Source organism: Pelophylax lessonae (genome assembly GCF_965119305.1).
Source record: "Pelophylax lessonae genome assembly, chromosome: 3".
NCBI classification, from domain to species: Eukaryota; Metazoa; Chordata; class Amphibia; order Anura; family Ranidae; genus Pelophylax; species Pelophylax lessonae.
Window position 1 is genome coordinate 56,568,456 of NC_138770.1, and position 20,855 is coordinate 56,589,310.

At 44.4% G+C, this 20,855-nt stretch overlaps 1 protein-coding gene across 1 annotated transcript in view; it reads left to right on the plus strand.

Annotated features, from left to right (window-relative positions):
• Positions 1-20,855, plus strand: part of ADCY3 (adenylate cyclase 3) — a 222,729-nt gene that overhangs the window by 190,587 nt on the left and 11,287 nt on the right. The window contains exons 12-18 of the mRNA XM_082249900.1: positions 3,201-3,317; positions 6,097-6,356; positions 12,636-12,717; positions 14,132-14,290; positions 15,420-15,566; positions 15,672-15,791; positions 18,101-18,227. Coding sequence (XP_082106026.1) covers positions 3,201-3,317; positions 6,097-6,356; positions 12,636-12,717; positions 14,132-14,290; positions 15,420-15,566; positions 15,672-15,791; positions 18,101-18,227 — 1,012 coding nt within the window. The remainder of the gene's footprint in view (positions 1-3,200; positions 3,318-6,096; positions 6,357-12,635; positions 12,718-14,131; positions 14,291-15,419; positions 15,567-15,671; positions 15,792-18,100; positions 18,228-20,855) is intronic.

Consider the following 20,855-nt stretch of genomic DNA (forward strand, 5'->3'; position numbering starts at 1 on the left):
GCCGGGCTTTTGTTTGATTAACACGGCCAAATCCCTATTTCCTTATTTACTCTTTAATCTCCCGTCACCGCACATACAGTAGACCCCGGCTAGTTATCTCATTGGAAAATGAGGAAATTAAAATTTGCACAGCAAACAGATTTTGCATAAAGAACAAATGACTGATTCTGTAAAGATAGGATTTCCTCTTTTACAGCTGGTTAGGAACGCAACTGTGATAATTAAATCTGATCTCCCACCTTCCCTTCAAGAGGTGTTCCAGCTGGGAAAAAAAAAAAATTCAAAGTCAGCAGCTACAAATACTGTGGCTGCTGACTTTTATTATATAGACACTTACCTATCCAGGGAGCCTGCAATGTTAGCACCCAAGCCGATTTTCAGGTCGGGCGCCGGGTGCTACCGCCACCATTCGTTCTAAGGGATCCCTGCTGCGTATGCACTAAGCGTGCTGCGCGTTCTAATTGTCCCAGAGGCGGGGAAAGAAGGAGGGGGGCCGAACTCCCCGAGGGACGGCGTCACGGCGCTGTCTCCCGGTAGTGGGGAAGGGTACCTGTCAAAAACAGGTACCCGTTTCCCCCAGCCCCCCCCCCCCCCCCCATAAAGGTGCCAAATGTGGTGAGGAAGCAGATGAGCAGAAGTTTCACTTTTGGGTGGAACTTTACTTTAAGTCTTGCACAGGTTTACAGGCTCCTCTCCTGGGATGAAATGGCTTAATCTGATATCACTGCACACTGTGAGCTTCTCACAATGTGCAATAGAAGCTGCAGCAAGTCAAACCCCACCACATTTCCTCCTCTCCAGCCTGACTGTCTCTGGCCTGCCCCATTCATTCATTGGATTTCAGTTCTTTCAATCATGGAGGCTCAGCTTCACATGTGGGCATGACCAAGGGTGGTCTTCATGCAAATGACATCCACCTATCAAGGCAATTTGCATAACTCCTCCTACTGCTTTCATCAGGACTGAGGGCTCTTGGGAGGAGTACTGAGGTGGGGAACCTCCCAGGAGCTCAGCACAGGGATGGTGGGAACCCCTCATAATGGGCAAAGCAGGTGTACAGACCCAGGAACTCAGCACAGGGATGGTGGGAACCCCTCATAATGGGCAAAGCAGGTGTACAGACCCAGGAACTCAACACAGGGATGGTGGGAACCTCTCATAATGGGCACAGCAGGTGTAAAGACCTAATAACTCAGCACAGGGATGATAGGGACCCCACATAATGGCCACAGCAGGTGTACAGACCCAGGAACTCAGCACAGGAATGGTGAGACCCCTCATAATGGGCACGCCAGGTGTACAGACCTAGGAACTCTGCACAGGGATGGTGGGAACCCCTCACAATGGGTAAAACAAGTGTACAGACTTTGAACTCAGCACAGGGATGATGGCAACTCCTCATAATGGGCACAGCAGGTGCACAGACGTGGGAAACTCAGCACAGGGATGGTGGGAACCCCTAAATGGGCACAGCTGGTGTACAGACCCAGGAACTCCGCACAGGGATGGTGGGAACCCCTCATAATGGGCACAGCAGGTGTACAGACCTGGAAACTCAGCACAGAGGTAGTGGGGACCCCTCATAATGAGCACAGCAGGTTTACAGACCTGGGAACTCAGCACAGGGATAGTGGGAACCCCTCTTATTGGGCACAGCAGGTGTACAGACCTGGGAACTCAGTGTAGGGATGGCGGGAAATTCTCATAATGGGAACAGCAGGTGTACAGACCCAGGAACTCAGCACAGGTATAGTAAGAATCCTTTATGCTTGGCACAGCAGGTGTACAGACTTGGGAACTCAGTGTAGGGATGGTGGGAACTCCACATAATGGGCACAGCAGGTGTACAGACCCAGGAACTCAGCACAGGGATGGTGGGAACCCCTCATAATGGGCACAGCAGGTTTACAGACCCAGGAACTCAGCACAGGGATGGTGGGAACCCCTCATAATGGGCACAGCAGGTTTACAGACCTGGGAACTCAGCACAGTAATGGTAGGGACCCCTCATAATGGGAACAGCAGGTGTACAGATCCAGGAACTCAGCACAGTAATGGTAGGGACCCCTCATAATGGGAACAGCAGGTGTACAGACCTGGGAACTCAGTGTAGGGATGGCGGGAAATTCTCATAATGGGAACAGCAGGTGTACAGACCTGGGAACTCAGCACAGTAATGGTAGGGACCCCTCATAATGGGAACAGCAGGTGTACAGACCCAGGAACTCAGCACAGGTATAGTAGGAATCCTTTATGCTTGGCACAGCAGGTGTACAGACTTGGGAACTCAGTGTAGGGATGGTGGGAACTCCACATAATGGGCACAGCAGGTGTACAGACCCGGGAACTCAGCACAGGGATGGTAGGAATCCTTTATACTTGGCGCAGCAGGTGTACAGACCTGGGCACTCAGTGTAGGGATGGTGGGAACTCCACATAATGGGCACAGCAGGTGTACAGACTTGGGAACTCAGTGTAGGGATGGTGGGAACTCCACATAATGGGCACAGCAGGTGTACAGACCCGGGAACTCAGCACAGGGATGGTAGGAATCCTTTATACTTGGCGCAGCAGGTGTACAGACCTGGGCACTCAGTGTAGGGATGGTGGGAGCTCCACATAATGGGCACAGCAGGTGTGCAAACTAAGGGACTCTCACAAAAACAAGTTTCTGAGATATAGACAAGACTGGCACTCGTATTGTATTTTCAGTGAGCTTTTATGTTTTTACAGGCTTGCTATACCAAATTTCTAGTGCACTACCTAATCAACACCTTTTGAGACAAACTCTCAGTCCTAGAGAGACCCTATTGTACATAGCTAGTCAGTCCTGACTGGTAACATTTCATTAAGACTAATGCCCCGTACACACGTGCAGATTATCTGCAGACTTTTGTCTGCAGACTTACCTTTTCTATGTAGTGCAAGGGCCTGCCGGATTGCATACAAATTGAAAGTGTTTAGGTTTGACCTCATATTATATGGTTTTGGTAAGTCTGCAGACAAAAGTCTGCAGATAATCTGCACGTGTGTATGGGGCATAAGAAGCAACCATTGCTAACTGTGCAGCACTACTAAAGCATTATTATAACCTGCCTATGTAATGAAGAAGTCTAGCTGCCGCCACATACTTACTGTATTTTGTAACACTTGTGCTTTGGAGAATGACCTCTCTCTCTCTCTCTCTTCTTTCTCTTTAGGTCTTCCCAAAAAAGCTAGTGGCCTTTTCTACATGGATAGACAGGACCAGGTGGGCGAGAAACACTTGGGCCATGTCGGCCATATTTATCCTCACCATGGCAGACATTGTGGACATGGTAAGAAAGCCAGAACATGTCTGTCCAACAAGCGACCCTTTTATTGGTGGTCTAGTTTTTCTCTTTTGTTTTGTGTTGCATACCAGAACATTCACTTGATTTTTTTTAATATTTTCTTTTTTACAAATAAAAGAGTTATACAAAGAGCTGAGATATTCATAATGTTAAGAGCATTGGCTATATCCGGTTTACCTTGGAGCTCATGGTAAAGAATAAGATTGATTTCAGTAACTGCAAAGTATTGTAGTTTCCAACAAAGAAAAGCATTCTATGAATGGAGAAGGCAGACCATTAATTCACCCGCTTGTCCTCCGTTCATAGAAGCTGTACTATAGCTCCCAGCAATAAAAAGTGCTCTATGAATGGAGGAGGCAGGCCTTTCATTCATCTGCTCAACCTCTGTTCTCAAAAGCTGTACTATAGCTCCCAGCCATAAAAAGTGCTCTATGAATGGAGGTGGCAGGCCTTTCATTCATCTGCTCATCCTCTGTTCTCAGAAGCTGTACTATAGCTTCCAGCAATGAAAAGCACTTAAAGATTGGAGGAGGCGGGCCTTTCATTAATCTGCTCATCCTCCATTTATAGAAACTGTACTATTGCTTCCAGTAATGCAAAGGTGCTCTACGACTAGTGAAGGCGGACCTTTCATTCATCTGCCCCCTAATCCATTCGTAGAAACTGTACTATAGTACAGTACAGTACTATAGCTTCCAGCGATAAAAAGCATTGAATAGAAGAGGCAGACTTTTTATTCATCTGCCGTCCTGCATTCATAAAAGCTGTACTATGGCTTCCAGCAATAAAACATGCTCTATGAATGGAGGAGGCAGACCTTTGATTTATCTACCCATCCTTTTTTTCTGAGAAGCTGTACTATAGCTTCCAGCAATGCAAAGGAACGCTATGACTGGAGGAGGCAGACCATACATTCATCTGCCCGTCATCCATTCTTCCAGGAAAACAGAGCAAAGAGACACGTTTTCCTTAGAGTGGAGTGGGGAGGGGTATGGAGGACAGACCTAGCTTTCACTCTTTCCCTCGTAAGCCTGTTTCCCCCGACAGATGCTTGTGGGCATGGAGGTCCACGTGACTGTGCCCCCTGCCTCCTCACAAAGCAACATTGGGTGCTTGACTGGCCAATCAGTGGGCTTGGGTAAGTTTGTCCTTTATTAACGCTGACCCTGTGAAGGTTACTGGGTCAGTTGAGCTGCGATTTTGAAGGGGGAGGAATGGACATCAGCAGGGGAGCACATGGTAAGTATGTGCGAACATGTTACTTTACCCTACGAGTCATCTCTGATCTCTTGTAGAACTACCTGGAAGCCAATAAGATCGGGGTGCTCTGATGTGGTCACCAGTATCAGCTGACCCCATTCCACTTTATAACTCCTGTGGTCACCATTCCCAGCCAACTTCTTCCCACCTTATTACTCCTGTGGTCACCATTCCCAGCCGACTCCTTCCCACTTTATTACTCCTGTGGTCACCAGTCCCAGCCGACCCCATTCTACCTTATTACTCCTGTGGTCACCAGTCCCAGCCGACCCCTTCCCACCTTATTACTCCTGTGGTCACCAGTTCCAGCCGACCCCATTCTACCTTATTACTCCTGTGGTCACCAGTCCCAGCTGACCCCTTCCCACCTTTTTACTCCTATGGTCACCAATCCCAGCAGACCCCATGCCACCTTATTACTCCTGTGGTCACCATTCCCAGCCGACCCCTTCCCACCTTATTACTCCTGTGGTCACCAGTCCCAGCCAACCCCATTCTACCTTATTACTCCTGTGGTCACCAGTCCCAGCTGACCCCTTCCCATCTTATTACTCCTGTGGTCACCAGTTCCAGCTGACCCCATTCTACCTTATTACTCCTGTGGTCACCAGTCCCAGCTGACCCCTTCCCATCTTATTACTCCTGTGGTCACCAGTCCCAGCTGACCCCATGCCACCTTATTACTCCTCTGGTCACCATTCCCAGCCGACCCCTTCCCACCTTATTACTCCTGTGGTCACCTGTCCCAGCCGACCCCATTCTACCTTATTACTCCTGTGGTCACCAGTCCCAGCCGACCCTATTCTACCTTATTACTTCTGTGGTCACCAGTCCCAGCCGACCCCCTCCCACCTTTTTACTCCTGTGGTCACCAGTCCCAGCTGACCCCATGCCACCTTAATACTCCTCTGGTCACCAGTCCCAGCTGACCCCATCCCACCTTAATTTTGACCCATTGCTGTAATGCAGGGCCAGGCCGAGGGGTAGGCTGGAGAGATGCTTACCTTGGGCTCCTCACCTGGTGGGCTGTGCAAATGGGCAGGACTTGCAATCCATGATAGCTTATGGAGGGGGGGGGGCTTTTTGTCTTGGGTGTTTAAGGACCTTGTCCAAACACTGCTGTGATGGATGGCGTTATTCTTGAATCAAATGAGCAGGAGGTGGAAATGGGTGGCCAGAGACCATGGGAGCTGGTCACTATATGCATAACCACATGCCCAACCTTGTTCAGTTATTAAAGGAGAACTCAGTATGACAGCCAAGCAGCTAGCATTTTTTAGAAGGCCGGTAATGTTCTTCCCATATATATCTGATAATAGGTATTCTTATTTCCCTATGAAGAAGTGGCTTTAATGTTCTGGGCTGTGAATGAGAAACCGAAAAGACCAGTCCAATTTCTGTTTTCACCGGTTTAATATAGAGTGACCAGTGACAGATAATCTCCAATTGATTGCTAGAGTTGACCACATTTCACACATGTGATGGTTTCTTGTTTGTCCCACAGCTCAGCTGCCTTCAATACTACTCCACGTCCTACAACGTCACCTTACAGTCTGGGGAAGCCTGGGGCTGCGTGGAGAACCCTAAATATTACAGCTACATCGCGGTCCTGGCCCTTATCGCCACCATCATGTTGGTACAAGTCAGCCACATGGTCAAGCTGACTCTCATGCTGATGATCAGCGTCGCTGTGGGAGTGGTGAATATTTACGCCTGGAGGCCGATTTTCGATGACTACGACAGAAAACGCTTCAACGGCTATGTGTAAGAGTCTGTCCTACTGCCATTAAAGGGGCAATTGGCATTTAATGTAGAAGTCAATTGGCCATAGTTGTAAAATTTTCCTGCCAAATTTTTCCACCATAGGTAGATCATTTATGGAACTATAATATGTGTGATATAATAATTATCTACGTGACACAATCATTTTTTCTGTTGTGATATTGTCATTAGAGAAGGGATTGAAGCTGACTTTGAACTTACGGTTAGATTTAAGGGTTGGTTTGAGGTTTAGGATTTGATAAAAACAATAGGTTGAAGTATTAGGCTGGAGTGTTGGATGAAGGGGTTAGCTTAAGGTTAAGGAATAGATGAAGGGGTTAGGTTGAGGTTTAGGATTAGATAAAGGGTCGAGATTGAGAGCTGGGTTTTGATTAAAGGGTTAGGTTGCGGTTTGGGGTTAGATAAAGGGTTGATTGAGATTGAGGTTTTGATGAACCGGTTAGGTTAAAGTAAAGTGTTAGATAAACGGGATAGGTTGAAGATTAGGGATAGATGAAAGGGTTAGGTTGAGGTTTAGAGTCAGATGGAAGAATTAGGTTGAATTTAGGGTTAGATTGAGATTGAGGTTTTAATGAAGTGTTTAGGTTAACGTGTGAAGAAAAACTGTTGGGTTAACGTTTAAAAAAAAAAAGGGTTAGGTTGAAGTTTAGAGTTAAATAAAAGGGTAAGTTTGAGGTTTAGGGTTAGATAAAGGGGTGAGCATGAGATTGAGGTTTTGATGAAGGAGTTAGGTTAGGGTAAAGTGTTAGATAAATGGGTTAGGTTGAGATTTAGGGTTATACAAAGGGATGAGATTGAGATTTAGGTTTTGATGAAGAGTTTAAGTTAAGGTAAAGTGTTAGGGAAAAGGCTTTGGTTGAAGTTTGGATTAAAGGATTAGGTTGAAATCTAGATGCAATGGTTAGGTTGAAGTTTAGGGTTAGATGAAAGGGTTTGATTGAGATTTAGGGTTAGATATAGGGGTGAGCATGAGATTGAGGTTTTGATGAAGGGGTTAGGTTAAGGTAAAGTGTTATATAAAAGGGGTTAGGTTGAGATTTAGGGTTAGATAAAGAGATGAGATTGAGATAGAAGTTTTGATGAAGGGGTTAAGGTAGGGTAAAACGTTGCATAAAAGGGTTAGGATGAGGTTCGATAAAAAAGTTAGGTTGAGGTTTTGGGTTAGATAAAGAGATGAGATTGAGATTTAAGTTTTAATGAGGGGGGTAAGGTAAGGTGAAATGTTACATAAAAGAGCTAGGTTGGGGTTTATGGTTAAGATTTAGGGTTCGATTCTGGGTTTATGAGTTAGGGTTTGATGAAGAGAATTGGTTGAGATTTCGTTTTAGATGAAGGGGTTAGTTTTAGGTAAAGTGTTAGATGAAGAGTGTAGGTTGGGATTTAGTATTGGATTAAGGGGTTAGTTTGAGGTAAAGTGTTAGATAAAGAGTGTAGGTTGGGATTTAGTATTGGATTAAGGGGTTAGTTTTAGGTAAAGTGTTAGATGAAGAGTGTAGGTTGGGATTTAGTATTGGATTAAGGGGTTAGTTTAAGGTAAAGTGTTAGATGAAGAGAATAGGTTGGGATTTAGTATTGGATTAAGGGGTTAGTTTTAGGTAAAGTGTTAGATGAAGAGAATAGGTTGGGATTTAGTATTGGATTAAGGGGTTAGTTTTAGGTAAAGTGTTAGATGAAGAGTGTAGGTTGGGATTTAGTATTGGATTAAGGGGTTAGTTTTAGGTAAAGTGTTAGATGAAGAGAATAGGTTGGGATTTATTATTAGATTAAGGGGTTAGTTTTAGGTAAAGTTTTAGATGAAGAGAATTGGTTGAGATTTAGTATTGGATTAAGGGGTTAGTTTTAGGTAAAGTGTTAGATGAAAAGTGTAGTTTGGGATTTATTATTAGATTAAGGGGTTAGTTTTAGGTAAAGTGTTAGATGAAGAGAATAGGTTGGGATTTAGTATTGGATTAAGGGGTTAGTTTTAGGTAAAGTGTTAGATGAAGAGAATAGTTTGCGATTTATTATTAGATTAAGGGGTTAGTTTGAGGTAAAGTGTTAGGTGAATGGGTTAGGTTGAAATTTAGGGTTAGATGAAAGGGTTAAGTCGAGGCTTTGAGTTAGATGAAGGGGTGAGATTGAGATTTAAGTTTTTATGAAGGAGTTTAGGTAGGATAAAATGTGACATAAACGGGTTAGGTTGAGGTTTAGATAAAGGGGTTAGATTTGGGTTTATGGTTAGATGAAAAGGATAGGTCCGGGTTTATGGTTAGATGAAGGGGTGGGATTAGGAATAAGGGTTAGATTCTGGGTTGGAGAGTTAGGGTTTGATGAAGAGAATAGGTTGAGATTTAGTATTAGATTAGGGGTTAGTTTGAGGTAAAGTTTTAGATAAAGGGGATAGGTTGAAGTTTAGGGTTAGATGAAAGGGTTAGCTTAGGTTTTTTTTGTAGTCTTTGGTTATAAAACACACTTGGTGTCATGTACAGTATAAGACATTAAACAATATCACTGTACGTAACAATATTCTGAACTAGACTGACAAGTCATACGGCATCATCGTTTTCCAATGTGAACAAAAGCACCAAGTATCAAGATATTTCAATATATTCTTTTTGACTAAAGCACTGCGCCTTGTATGCTGAGAGTACAAAAAGGACATCTAAGCAATATGGAAATTACGGGTACACTAACTTCAATGTATTTTTGGCACATAAGGAAAAGGAAATGTTGGTAGGAATTATCAGGTTTGGAACATAGGGTACAAAAATGTATAGGGTGCGGGAGGTTGAAGGTTAGCAAGAGATAAAGGGGTGAGATTGAGATTTTGGAGTTAGATTGAGATTTGGGGCTTGATAAAGAGAATAGGTTGAGGTTTAGTAATAGATCAGCGGATTAGGTTAAGGGTGTTAAAGAATAGGGTTAGCTTGAGGTTTCCGAATAGAATAAGGAATTTGGTTGGGGGGTTTCGGATTAGACAAAGGGGTGAGATTGAGATTTAAGGTTCGGTTTTGGGGTTAGATTAAGGTTTAGAGGTTGATGAAGAGAATGTGTTGAGGTTTAATATTAGATCAGAGGGTTATATTAAGTGTGATATGTCAGAGGAAAGGGCTAGGTTGAGATTTAGGGATAGATGGAAGGGTTAGGTTGGTGTTTAGGGTTAGCTGAAGGGGTGATATTGAGATGTTTGGATTTGATGTAGGGGTCAGGTTGGGTTTAGGGTCTGATGAGGAGAATAAGCTGACATTTTGAATAAGGTTAAGTGTTAGATGAAAGGCTTAGGTTAGCTAGAGGAAGGATTGAGTTTAAAGGTTAGATGAAGGAGTTATGCTGAGGATAATCATTGGATGAAGGGATTTGGTTGAGCTAAGTGTAAAATGAAAGGATTATGTTGATTTTAAGTGCTGGATGAAGTTATGTTGAGATTAAGAGCCGGTTCACATAGGGGCGACCCGACTTGCCGGGGCAACCCGTGAAGTCGCAGTGCACAGCGCGCACCGCGACCTCGGAGCGACATGCACGGACTTCATATCATTGAAGTCAATGCAGGTTGCTCCAGGTCGCCCCAAAGTAGTACAGGACCCTTTTTCTAACTTGGAGCGACTTGTGTCGCTCCTATTAGAATGGGTCCTGTGCTAATCTATGGCAGGCGACCCAAGGCGACTTGTCAGGCAACCAGGTCGCCTGACAAGTCGCCCCAGTGTGAACCGGCTCTAAGGGGTCTGTTTATAAACAAAATGCTGGATAAATGTCACAAAGTCGTATCAAGTTTTCCTCTTATTTTGTCTAATAGGTTTATTTCCTATGATTGTCAGCTAGTGGCTATAATGCAGTGTTTTCCTGAAATTCCTCAATCAGGAAAAAAGCACATTATGACCACTAGATGGCGCTGACCACCATAGGATAGAAACCTAATAGACAAAAAATGATTACAGGTGGGCGAATGCTTGTGACTTTCATCCAACTAATTTGTTTATAAATAGACCCCTGTTAGATGCAACAGCTATGTTGAAGATAAGTGTTAGATAAAGGGACTTAGATTGAGGTAAAACGTTAGATGAAGGGTTGGTTGAGGTTAAGTGTTAGTTAAGTTAAGTTGATTGCTAGAGTTAAGTTGAGGATAAGCGTCAAAAGAAGGGGTAAGTTCAGAGGGAACGGCGGGGGAATGCATTTCCGGCACCTTCAGTACTGAATGTACTATATAAAATGACAAGGGGTGCTGGAGGGTCTATTGATGCTGACTGCTGGGGGAACTATTTTGCAAGAATTAAGTTGAGAATAAGCGTCAAAGGAAGGGGTAAGTTCAGGGCTTTTTTTCAGAGGGAACGCGGGGGAACGCAGTTTCGGCACTTTCAGTACTGAATGTACTATATAAAATGACAAGGGGTGCTGGAGGGTCTATTGATGCTGACTGCTGGGGGAACTATTTTGCAAGAATTAAGTTGAGAATAAGCGTCAAAGGAAGGGGTAAGTTCAGGGCTTTTTTTCAGAGGGAACGCGGGGGAACGCAGTTTCGGCACCTTCAGTACTGAATGTACTATATAAAATTACAAGGGGTGCTGGAAGGTCTATTTAATGCTGGCTGCTGGGGGAACTATTTTTGTATGGTGGGCTATCGTTGCTGGTTTGTTGGGGGGGGGGGGTTATGTTTCTGGGGGGTCAACTGTTGCTGGAAGGGATCCGCTGTTGAGGCTGGGGTCTATTGATGCTGGCTGCTGGGAGACCTGTTATTGCTGCGCTAGGTCTATTGTTGCTAGGGTGAATTTTTTTGAAGGTGTCCATTGTTGCTGTTGATCTATTGTTGCTGGGGTTCTATTGCTGCTGGCTGCAGGGGATCTGTTTTACCCATTTTCTTGTTATCATTAACAAATTCCATACAAACTACTTAGCGCTACAAAATTATACTTGGCTCTGTATTCGCCAAGTGGGGCGGAACTGAGAGATGGGTGGAATCAAGAAACGGTGTTTAGAGGTGGGTAGGGGGCAGAGACAAAAATTGACTCAGAAAGGAGGAGTTTCTGCACCTATTCTCTGAGAAAGAAAAAAATCTGGGTAAGGTTGAGGTTAAATGTTGGATTAAAGGGTTGAGTTGATGTTTAGAGTTAGATTAACCACTTTACCACTAGAGGATTTTGCTATCTTACGTCCAGGCCACTTTTTGAGATTTGGCACTGTGCAAATTTAACTGACAATTGCGCGGTCATGCAACGCCGTACCCAAACGAAATGTATGTCTTTTTTTTCCCACAAACAGAGGTTTCTTTTGGTGGTATTTGATCACCTGTGCGATTTTTTGATCATGCGCTATAATCAAAAAAAGAGCGTCAATTTTGCAAAAATAACAATATTTTTCACATTTTTTATATGAAATTCCCCCCCAAAAAAATGTAAAAATCAAAATTTTTTTAAATTTTTGGCCAATTTGTTTTCTTTTACCTATGTTTGGTAAAAAAAATCACAATAAGCGTATTTTGATTGGTTTGCGCAAAAGTTATTGCGTTTACTAACTAAGAGAAAGATTTCTGTCATTTTTGGTGTGTTTTTTTTTAACGAGTAATGGCGGCGATCTGCGATTTTTTTTGCGGGACTGCGATATTGCGGCGGACAGATCGGACCCTTGACTGACATTTTTTACACTTTTGGGGGTACCAGTGACATTACTACAGTAATCAGTGCTATATATATGCACTGTTACTGTAAAAATGACACTGGCAGGGAAGGGGTTAACTTTATTGGAGAGGGAGGGGTTAATGTATGCCTGGTGCTTACTAACGTGTGGGGGGAGGTGACTGAGTGACACAGGGGCAGATCGCAGGTTCAGCTACGCTGAACCCTGCAATCTGTCCCTGCCTGTCACTTAGGAGATCCGCCCGCTTGTGTTTACACAAGCGGGCGGATCTCCAGACTCGATTCCCCGACGATTGGGGAAGAGCGGCAGCGATCGCCGCCGCTCCTCCCCTGGCCCGACTCCCGCTGTGACTGAATACAGCGGGAGCGAGCCTCCGGCGGCGCGCGCGCGCCACCGAGAAAGGGGAATGTCTGGAGACGGAGGTCTACGTCGGCAGACGTTATCGAGCCACTTTGCCGCAGTAGTGCTCGAGTGAGCAGACGGCAAGTGGTTAAGGGTTAAGGACTTAGGTGCTTTATTGGTAGGGTCCAGGATATTGATAACGTCATAGCAATGACATGCCTGCACCACAAACATCTGTTAAGGTCCTCTACTTACCGAACAATGTTGTTTATGAAATTTTTATATTGAAATAGTTTTGGTCTCTTTGCACAGAGCGAATCTGGTTCCTTCCAAATATTCAATGACAGCAATGATTTTCATCATGATGCTCAGCTTCTACTACTTTGCCCGCCACGTAAGTGCATTTCTGTCTGATGACCTCCCACATTTACTATTGAAGCTTAGTTATGATTCCAATTTACAAGCTGCATGCATAAAGAGGACCTGTACTGTGGAAGCTGTGTCCCAACAAAGCAAGTGGAGGGCAAAGGACTAGCGATCAGTATTGCTTGTATGCTCCCTGATGCTAATCTTTTCCTAGTTACTGACTTAAGTCTAGTACACATGGGCTGAATGTCAGGCAACATCAGGCAGTTCAATAAAAACCGTCCGACATGCGGAGTGACCAGAGTGTTCCTGTGGAACACAAAAGAAAAGCAGGGGAGATCGCTGTACTAACGTCAGACCGTTAGTACAGCGGCTCCAACCAGAGCTGTCAGTTTTGGCGTGTACTAGGCTTTACCATGCCTTGTTCTGCACTATGTCTCTATGAAGGCAGCCATCTTGATAAAGGCAGGGCTTTGCTTACACTTGTCAAAGATACTTTCCTGATGATGGGTGATCTGATGACTGGTGGGCTAATGATACCCACAAAGAAGAAGAGCGATCGTTTCACTGCAGGCCTTCACATACAGATACAGCTTTCTCTCCAGCAAGGAGAACAGTGATCAGCGCAAAAGTAACACTACCAAATTCTCACTCCAAATCTGGTGAGGCTAGCAGTCAGATGCCCTAGATCCATGGGTCGCCAAATTTTGTAAACAAAGGGACAGTTTACTGTCCTTTAGACTTAAGGGGGGCCTGGACTGTGGACACTGGGAGTAGATAATGCCTCAGGCCTGGTGGTCAGTGAGAGTAAAAAATCACATAGCACCCCTGTGGTTAGGTGGAGGAGGAACAGTTTCCCATCATTTGTATTAGTGGGAGGAATAGTGCCCCCATCATTGGTGCCTGTGGGAGGAATAGAGCCTCATTGTTGGAGTCAGTGGGAGAAATGGTGTACCATCATTGGTGTCAGTGGGAAGAATATTGCCCCATCATTGGTGTGATTAGGAGGAATGATGCCCCATTGTTGGTGCCAGTGGGAGGAATAGTGTCCTATCATTGATGTCAGAGGAAGAATTTATGCTCCAACATTGGTGTCAGTGGGAAGAATAATACACTATTATTGAGGGTATTATCAGAGGGAGGAAGAGGTTCCCAGGGGTCAGATAAAGGCAAACAAAGGGCTGCATTTGGCCCATGGGCTGCAGTTTGGAGACCACTGACTTAGATGATCTCAAACTGAAGATATGGGAGGCTACAAAACAGAGGTGCCTAGACACAGGAAGCGCCCTCCTATTTTTTAGGAGTATTCAAGACAAAAGGTAGGTTTTCAGGGTATTGCTTAGGCACAATTATAATTTCTGGCTGTTCCCTATAATATAGAAAATCTTCACTTTTTGAATTCAGGTTCACTTGAAGTTGAAAGTTGTAATTGGTTCCTATAGGTGGAGAAGTTGGCCAGGACATTGTTCCTGTGGAAGATCGACGTCCACGAGCAGAAGGAGAAGGTGTACGATATGAGGCGCTGGAATGAGGCTCTGGTCACTAACATGCTGCCGGAACATGTGGCCCGACACTTCCTGGGCTCCAAAAAAAGGGATGAGGTGAGAGAAGGCCGCATATGAAGGAAGTAAAACATAACCCACCTGTACTCTTTCCTTTTTACATACTAGTATAATTCTCCAATGATGAGATGTTGAGCTTGGAGTTCCCAGTTATGTGATGCAGACATTCAAAGGGGCTTCCACTTTTCCTTAGTGGGAATACCCCCAGATTGGCAGGAAAAACCCAAATTCCAAAGTGGTAGCATACAGAGAAGCACAGTCACACTTTAAAGATGACCACTTACCAACATAGAAATGTTTTTACATTTTGGGTGAAAATTTATAGTTCTCTAAAAGCCCCGATCATAGTTTTTGCATGTTAGATCCAGCTTTTCAGATGATCATCTGCAGCAGATATATTGAGGTCCCAGAGAACACAAGTGTACTTTGGCTATACAGGACACCACTTCTGCTACTTATACTTCATTTTGGTTTGAAATACCCCTTTTTTCTGCTAAGTTGGAACATGTGATTCTGCCTCTTTCCTTTCACGATGCAGCACTAGGTGTTTGCCCAAGTACTGTCATGGAGGGTTGGGGGCGTGTAGGTTCCTGAACCCTATGTAAACTCCAGCTTGAGTGATTTAGTGGTGTCCAAACTGCGGTCCGGGGGCCAGGTGTGGCCCTTAGCTTGACTTTATCTGGCCCTTGGGGCACTATTCCACCAACTAAAACTAATGGTAGGGCACCATTCCCCCTACTGACACCATCAATTGGGCACTATTCTCATTGATATCAACAATGGGGCACTATTCCTCCCATTTAAACCAAAGATGGGGTACTAAATGTTTTTATACTCCAACTGGCCACAGTCTGGCCCCCCCTTAAGCCTGAAGGACAGTAAACTGGCCCTTTGCTTAGTACGTTTGGAGAACCTCTGCTCTAGAACATCTATTGGGCTTTTGCCCAGAGCACTGGAGGGAGCAGAGCGGGGGATCAGTGATGTAATGCAGCCTTGTAATCTTCCACTACATGGGGAAACCGGTAAATAATAAAGAATTGTTTTTACAAAAAAAAAAAGGTTGCTCCCCCTCCCCCACTTTCTCTTAACTCTTCATCAATTTTGAAAACGTCTTCTATCTAATATACTTTGACTAATTTGATCTTATTTTCACCGCATATCTTCTTAGGAGTTGTACAGCCAGTCGTATGATGAGATCGGGGTAATGTTCGCTTCCATCCCGAACTTTTCTGACTTTTACACTGAGGAGAGCATCAACAATGGCGGTATCGAGTGTCTGAGATTCCTCAATGAGATCATCTCAGATTTTGATGCGGTACGATCTCCTTTCCAGCTGCAGGAAAATCATTTTGTGCAGTAATATTGGTAAAGTATTCATTCCTTGTGAAAGCAAATAATATTTTGAAATCTTTGTTTCCAGCTGTTGGATGAGCCGCAGTTTCGCTGTATCACCAAGATCAAGACCATTGGTAGCACCTACATGGCTGCATCCGGCGTCACTCCAGACCCCAATCAAAATGGATTCAACAACACCATAAAGGTTGGTTTTAAAGACAGTTGGGCAATGGTACACCTAGTTTTTTTTTTTTTTACCACAAGTTAATGACATGCACTATAGGGGCAAAGGTTTGTAAAAACATGACCATCACACCTACCTATGTGGCCAACAGATGACCTCCAGATGATTGATGGCCTCCAGGTGATGGAGTTCAGGTGTTTCCGGTGAAGCGCAATGGTAAGGATAAAGCATTCATGGACATTGGAGACAATGGTGCTTTTCCAACCTTGTAGAAACAGTTTGGGGAAGACCTATGACTGTGCTGCTGTGTACAAAGCCAGCTCCATAAAGATAATTACCATTTGACCAACGTGGTGTGGAGGAACTTGAGTGGCCTACACAGAGCACTGACCTCAGCCCCACTGAACAACTTTGGCATTATCAATTGAGTGTACCAAGATGGCCGATTTTTGATAAAAATAGGATATGACATCATCCAGCTTCTGGTCCGACGTGTTGCGTCACATACCAGGTGACTTCATCAGGGATGATCCTTTATATTAAGATTCACGGATTATGATCTTATATTTCACTTGTTATATACTAGATCTAATAGGGTTTGCACCTCTGTATGTTTATTTTTCAGTTCTATTTTTGTGTGTTGATTGTTTATTATATTGGTAACTATCATTACTAACTGTTTTTTTGCACTTTGTTAATGTTGGATGAGCAGCGCAGCATAATTTTTTATGTAAGGCTTAGCTGATTGCCTATAAATTGACTTGATTATGTAGGTCCTTATGTTACATAGGTAACCTGAAGGAGACTGTACAGAAATTGTACAATAAGAATGTAATGTGTATGGGCAGCTTTGGGGGGAACCAAGGAAGCCTACCAGTTTTTCTTTAATTAGTAAGAGTTTTAAAAATAGATGAAGTAACACCATTACACACACATTTTATCAATTATCAAATCAACAGTTTTAATGCAACTGTGGGAAAAGAAAAATGTATTCCTACAATAAGTGTGGAAAACAGAGGATAGCAACGGACAAAGGGGGTGAATACATCTCCACCTTGTGTTGGTCAGTACAACGTTTAAGAAATGGATTGGGAAAGCTAGACGGTAGTATCAGGTACCTATGAGGGTGTTATGGGTGTAAGGGCTCCTGGTGGGATATATACATACAGTATATTTATTGTTGTGTAGTGTGAGTGGAGAAAAAGGGTTGAAGGGTTAGGAGGAAGGGGAGGCCGGGTGAGTAGGAGGAGAGGGCTGGGGACATGAATATCCAGCAGATGCTGACCTTCCCCAATAGCACATCCTGAGCATTGTATCCGTTTATTAATGGGCTCAGAAGGTGTATAGTTGTGCCCAGATGCAGTGGGTAGGACCATAGGGTGGTTCCCCTTGGGACCCGAAATTCTTAGGGCCGAAAAAAAAAAAAACAGGAATAATATTAAAAAATAGCGCATCCTTGGAGAGCTCCATCGGGAAGCTGATGTCACCTGCCATTGGCGTGCTCTTACTGCTACTTGTACACAGTGAGTGGCGGCAAATGGAGTGACATGTCCAAGAGTCAGTGCCATCCAGGAGCACAGCTGGGAAGGAGCACAGTGCAAAGGGCAAGAGTGCAGTATGCGGCTACCTGGTAACAGGCCTTTACCATGTACGTCACTTACCTCTGAGACAAGGATATAGGTATGTACCCTGGATCTTTCTGAGGCCACCCCAGACACCAGAACTAGCTCATTGCCACCCAGTACCCTCACTATGGGGGAGACTAGAGACTGGACTTAGAGTATGCAGCACCTTCTTGTGGATCCTTACCCTGGATTACACTTGGACAGGGTCAAGGGCCACCCTCTGTTAGGGTACTACCAGCTAGGCATTGACCTCCAGTCTCTCCAGGGTGGCAGAGGGCCACAGGAGGCACCACTACAAGTAGATGAGAAAGGTGGGCAAGCAGGGGACCTCAGTTAAGACACAGATTTTCCTACTATGTATCACCATTATGGGTTAAGGGGTGCAGTACTTGCCATGCCCTGGGCACTGGTAACCCACGCTACACCACTGTCCAGATGAATTGGGTTTGAAGAGCCTCGTAAAAGGGAGTAGTAGTAAGAGAGATACAGGAGGTCCAGGTCATTTTGAAATTTTCCTCTGTATTTTTGAGAGAGGCATTTAAGTCCTCCATTACCATGAGTTCCCCATGGAGACAGCAGGTGGGGTATGTTAATCCTGGCTGTTTTGACTTCTTTACCCCCCTGACTAGGATCATGATCATAAGGGGATGGGGATGCGGTGTAGGTATCTATAAAATGACACCTTCATTTAATTTGCTTTTGCAGAAGGAGGAAATCTCAGATAAGGAACGCTGGCAGCATCTGGCAGACCTGGCGGACTTTGCCTTGGCCATGAAGGTGACATTGATGAATATTAATTACCAGTCATTCAACAACTTCATGCTGAGGATTGGTGAGTACTCAATATATTTGTATTAGATATACACAGCAGAGCTATTTGCTACATCAGAAACATTTTTACCAGTGTGTGCTAATGTTTTTTAAAAAAAAACATTGTTACGGCCTATTCTGTACACTGCGTTGTACTGTATGTTCTCTATCCCACACCTTATCATTCTGTACACTGCGCTGTACTGTATGTTCTCTATCCCACACCTTATCATTCTGTACACTGCACTGTACTGTATGTTCTCTATCCCACACCTTATTCTGTACACTGCGCTGTACTGTACGTTCTCTATCCCACACCTTATTATGTACACTGCGCTGTACTGTATGTTCTCTATCCCACACCTTATTCTGTACACTGCGCTGTACTGCATGTTCTCTATCCCATACCTTATTCTGTACACTGCGCTGTACTGTACGTTCTCTATCCCACCCCTTATTATATACACTGACTGCACTGTACTGTATGTTCTCTATCCCACACCTTATTCTGTACACTGCGCTGTACTGTATGTTCTCTATCCCATACCTTATTCTGTACACTGCGCTGTACTGCATGTTCTCTGTCCCATACCTCATCATTCTGTACACTGCGCTGTACTGCATGTTCTCTATCCCACACCTTATCATTCTGTACACTGCGCTGTACTGTACATTCCTTATCCCACACCTTATCATTCTGTACACTGTGCTGTACTGTATGTTCTCTATCCCACACCTTATCATTCTGTACACTCTGTACGTTCTCTATCCCACCCCTTATTATGTACACTATTATGTACACTGCGCTGTACTGCATGTTCTCTATCCCACACCTTATCATTCTGTACACTCCCTATTCCACACTAACTAATTTTTGACACTGTGCTGTACATTCTCTTTTCCACACCTCGCCATTCTGTACACTGTGCTGCATTGTACATTCCTTATTCCACACTGCCTCATTCTGTACACTGTGCTGTACATTCCCTATTCCACAGTGCCTCATTCTTTACACTGTGCTGTACATTTACTATTCCACACTGCCTTATTCTGTACACTGTGATGTACATTCCCTACTCCACAATGCCTCATTATGTAGACTCCGCTGTACACTGCCTACTCCACACTGACTTATTTTCAACACTGTGCTGTACATTCTCTTTTCCGCATCACATCATTTTGTACATCATTGCACATTTCCTATTCCACATTGCCTCATTCTGTACACTGTACTGTAAATTCTCTATTCCACACTGCCTCATTCTGTGCACTGCATTGTACATTCCCAATTCCACATCGCCTTATCTTGTATAATGTGCTGTACATTCCCTTTTCCACACCACCTCATTCTGTACACTGCCCTGTAAATTCCCTATTCCCAATGCCTCATTCTGTACATTGTACTGTGCATTCCCTATGCCACACCACCTCACTCTGTACACTGCACTGTACATTTTCTATTCACATTGTCCAATACTGTACATTGCACTGTACATTCCTATTCCACACCACCTCACTCTGTACACTGCACTGTATATTTCCTATTGACATTGTCCAATTCTGTACATTGCAGTGTACATTCCCTATTCACATCGCCTCATCCTGTACACTGCACTGTACATTACCTATTCCACATTACCTCATTGTGTACATTGAGCTGTACATTCCATAATGCACAATGCCTCATTCTGTACACTATGCTTTACATTTCCTATTGCACACTGCCTTGTCCTGTAAACTGTACAGTACATTCTCTACTCCACATCGCCTCATCCTGTACATTGAGCTGTACATGCCCTATTCCACACCCCATCACTCTGTACACTGTGTTGCTTTGTACATTCCCTATTCCATCCCTCATCATTCTGTACACTGCACTGTACTGTATGTCCTCTATCCCACACCTTATCATTCTGTACACTGCACTGTCCATTCCCTATTCAACACTGCGCTGTACATTCCCCATTCCACACTGCCTCATTCTGTACATTGCGCTGTACATTCCCCATTCCACACTGCCTCATTCTGTACATTGCGCTGTACATTCCCTATTCCACATCACCTCATCCTGTACACTGTACTGTACATCCCCTATTCCACATCGCCTCATCCTGTACACTGTGCTGTACATCCCCTATTCCACATCGCCTCATCCTGTACACTGTACTGTACATCCCCTATTCCACATCGCCTCATCCTGTACACTGCGCTGTACATCCCCTATTCCACATCGCCTCATCCTGTACACTGCGCTGTGCATCCCCTATTCCACATCGCCTCATCCTGTACACTGTACTATACATCTCCTATTCTAAATCACCTTATCCTGTTCACTGGGCTGTACATTCCCTATTCCAAACCACCACATCCTGTACACTGCACTGTACATCCCCTATTCTAAATCACCTTATCCTGTTCACTGGGCTGTACATCCCCTATTCCACATCGCCTCATCCTGTACACTGCACTGTACATCCCCTATTCCACATCACCTTATCCTGTTCACTGTACTATACATCCCCTATTCAACATCACCTTATCCTGTGCACTGGGCTGTACATTCCCTATTCCACACCACCACATCCTGTACAATGCACTGTACATTCCCTATTCCACCACCGCCTCATCCTGTACACTGCACTGTACATCC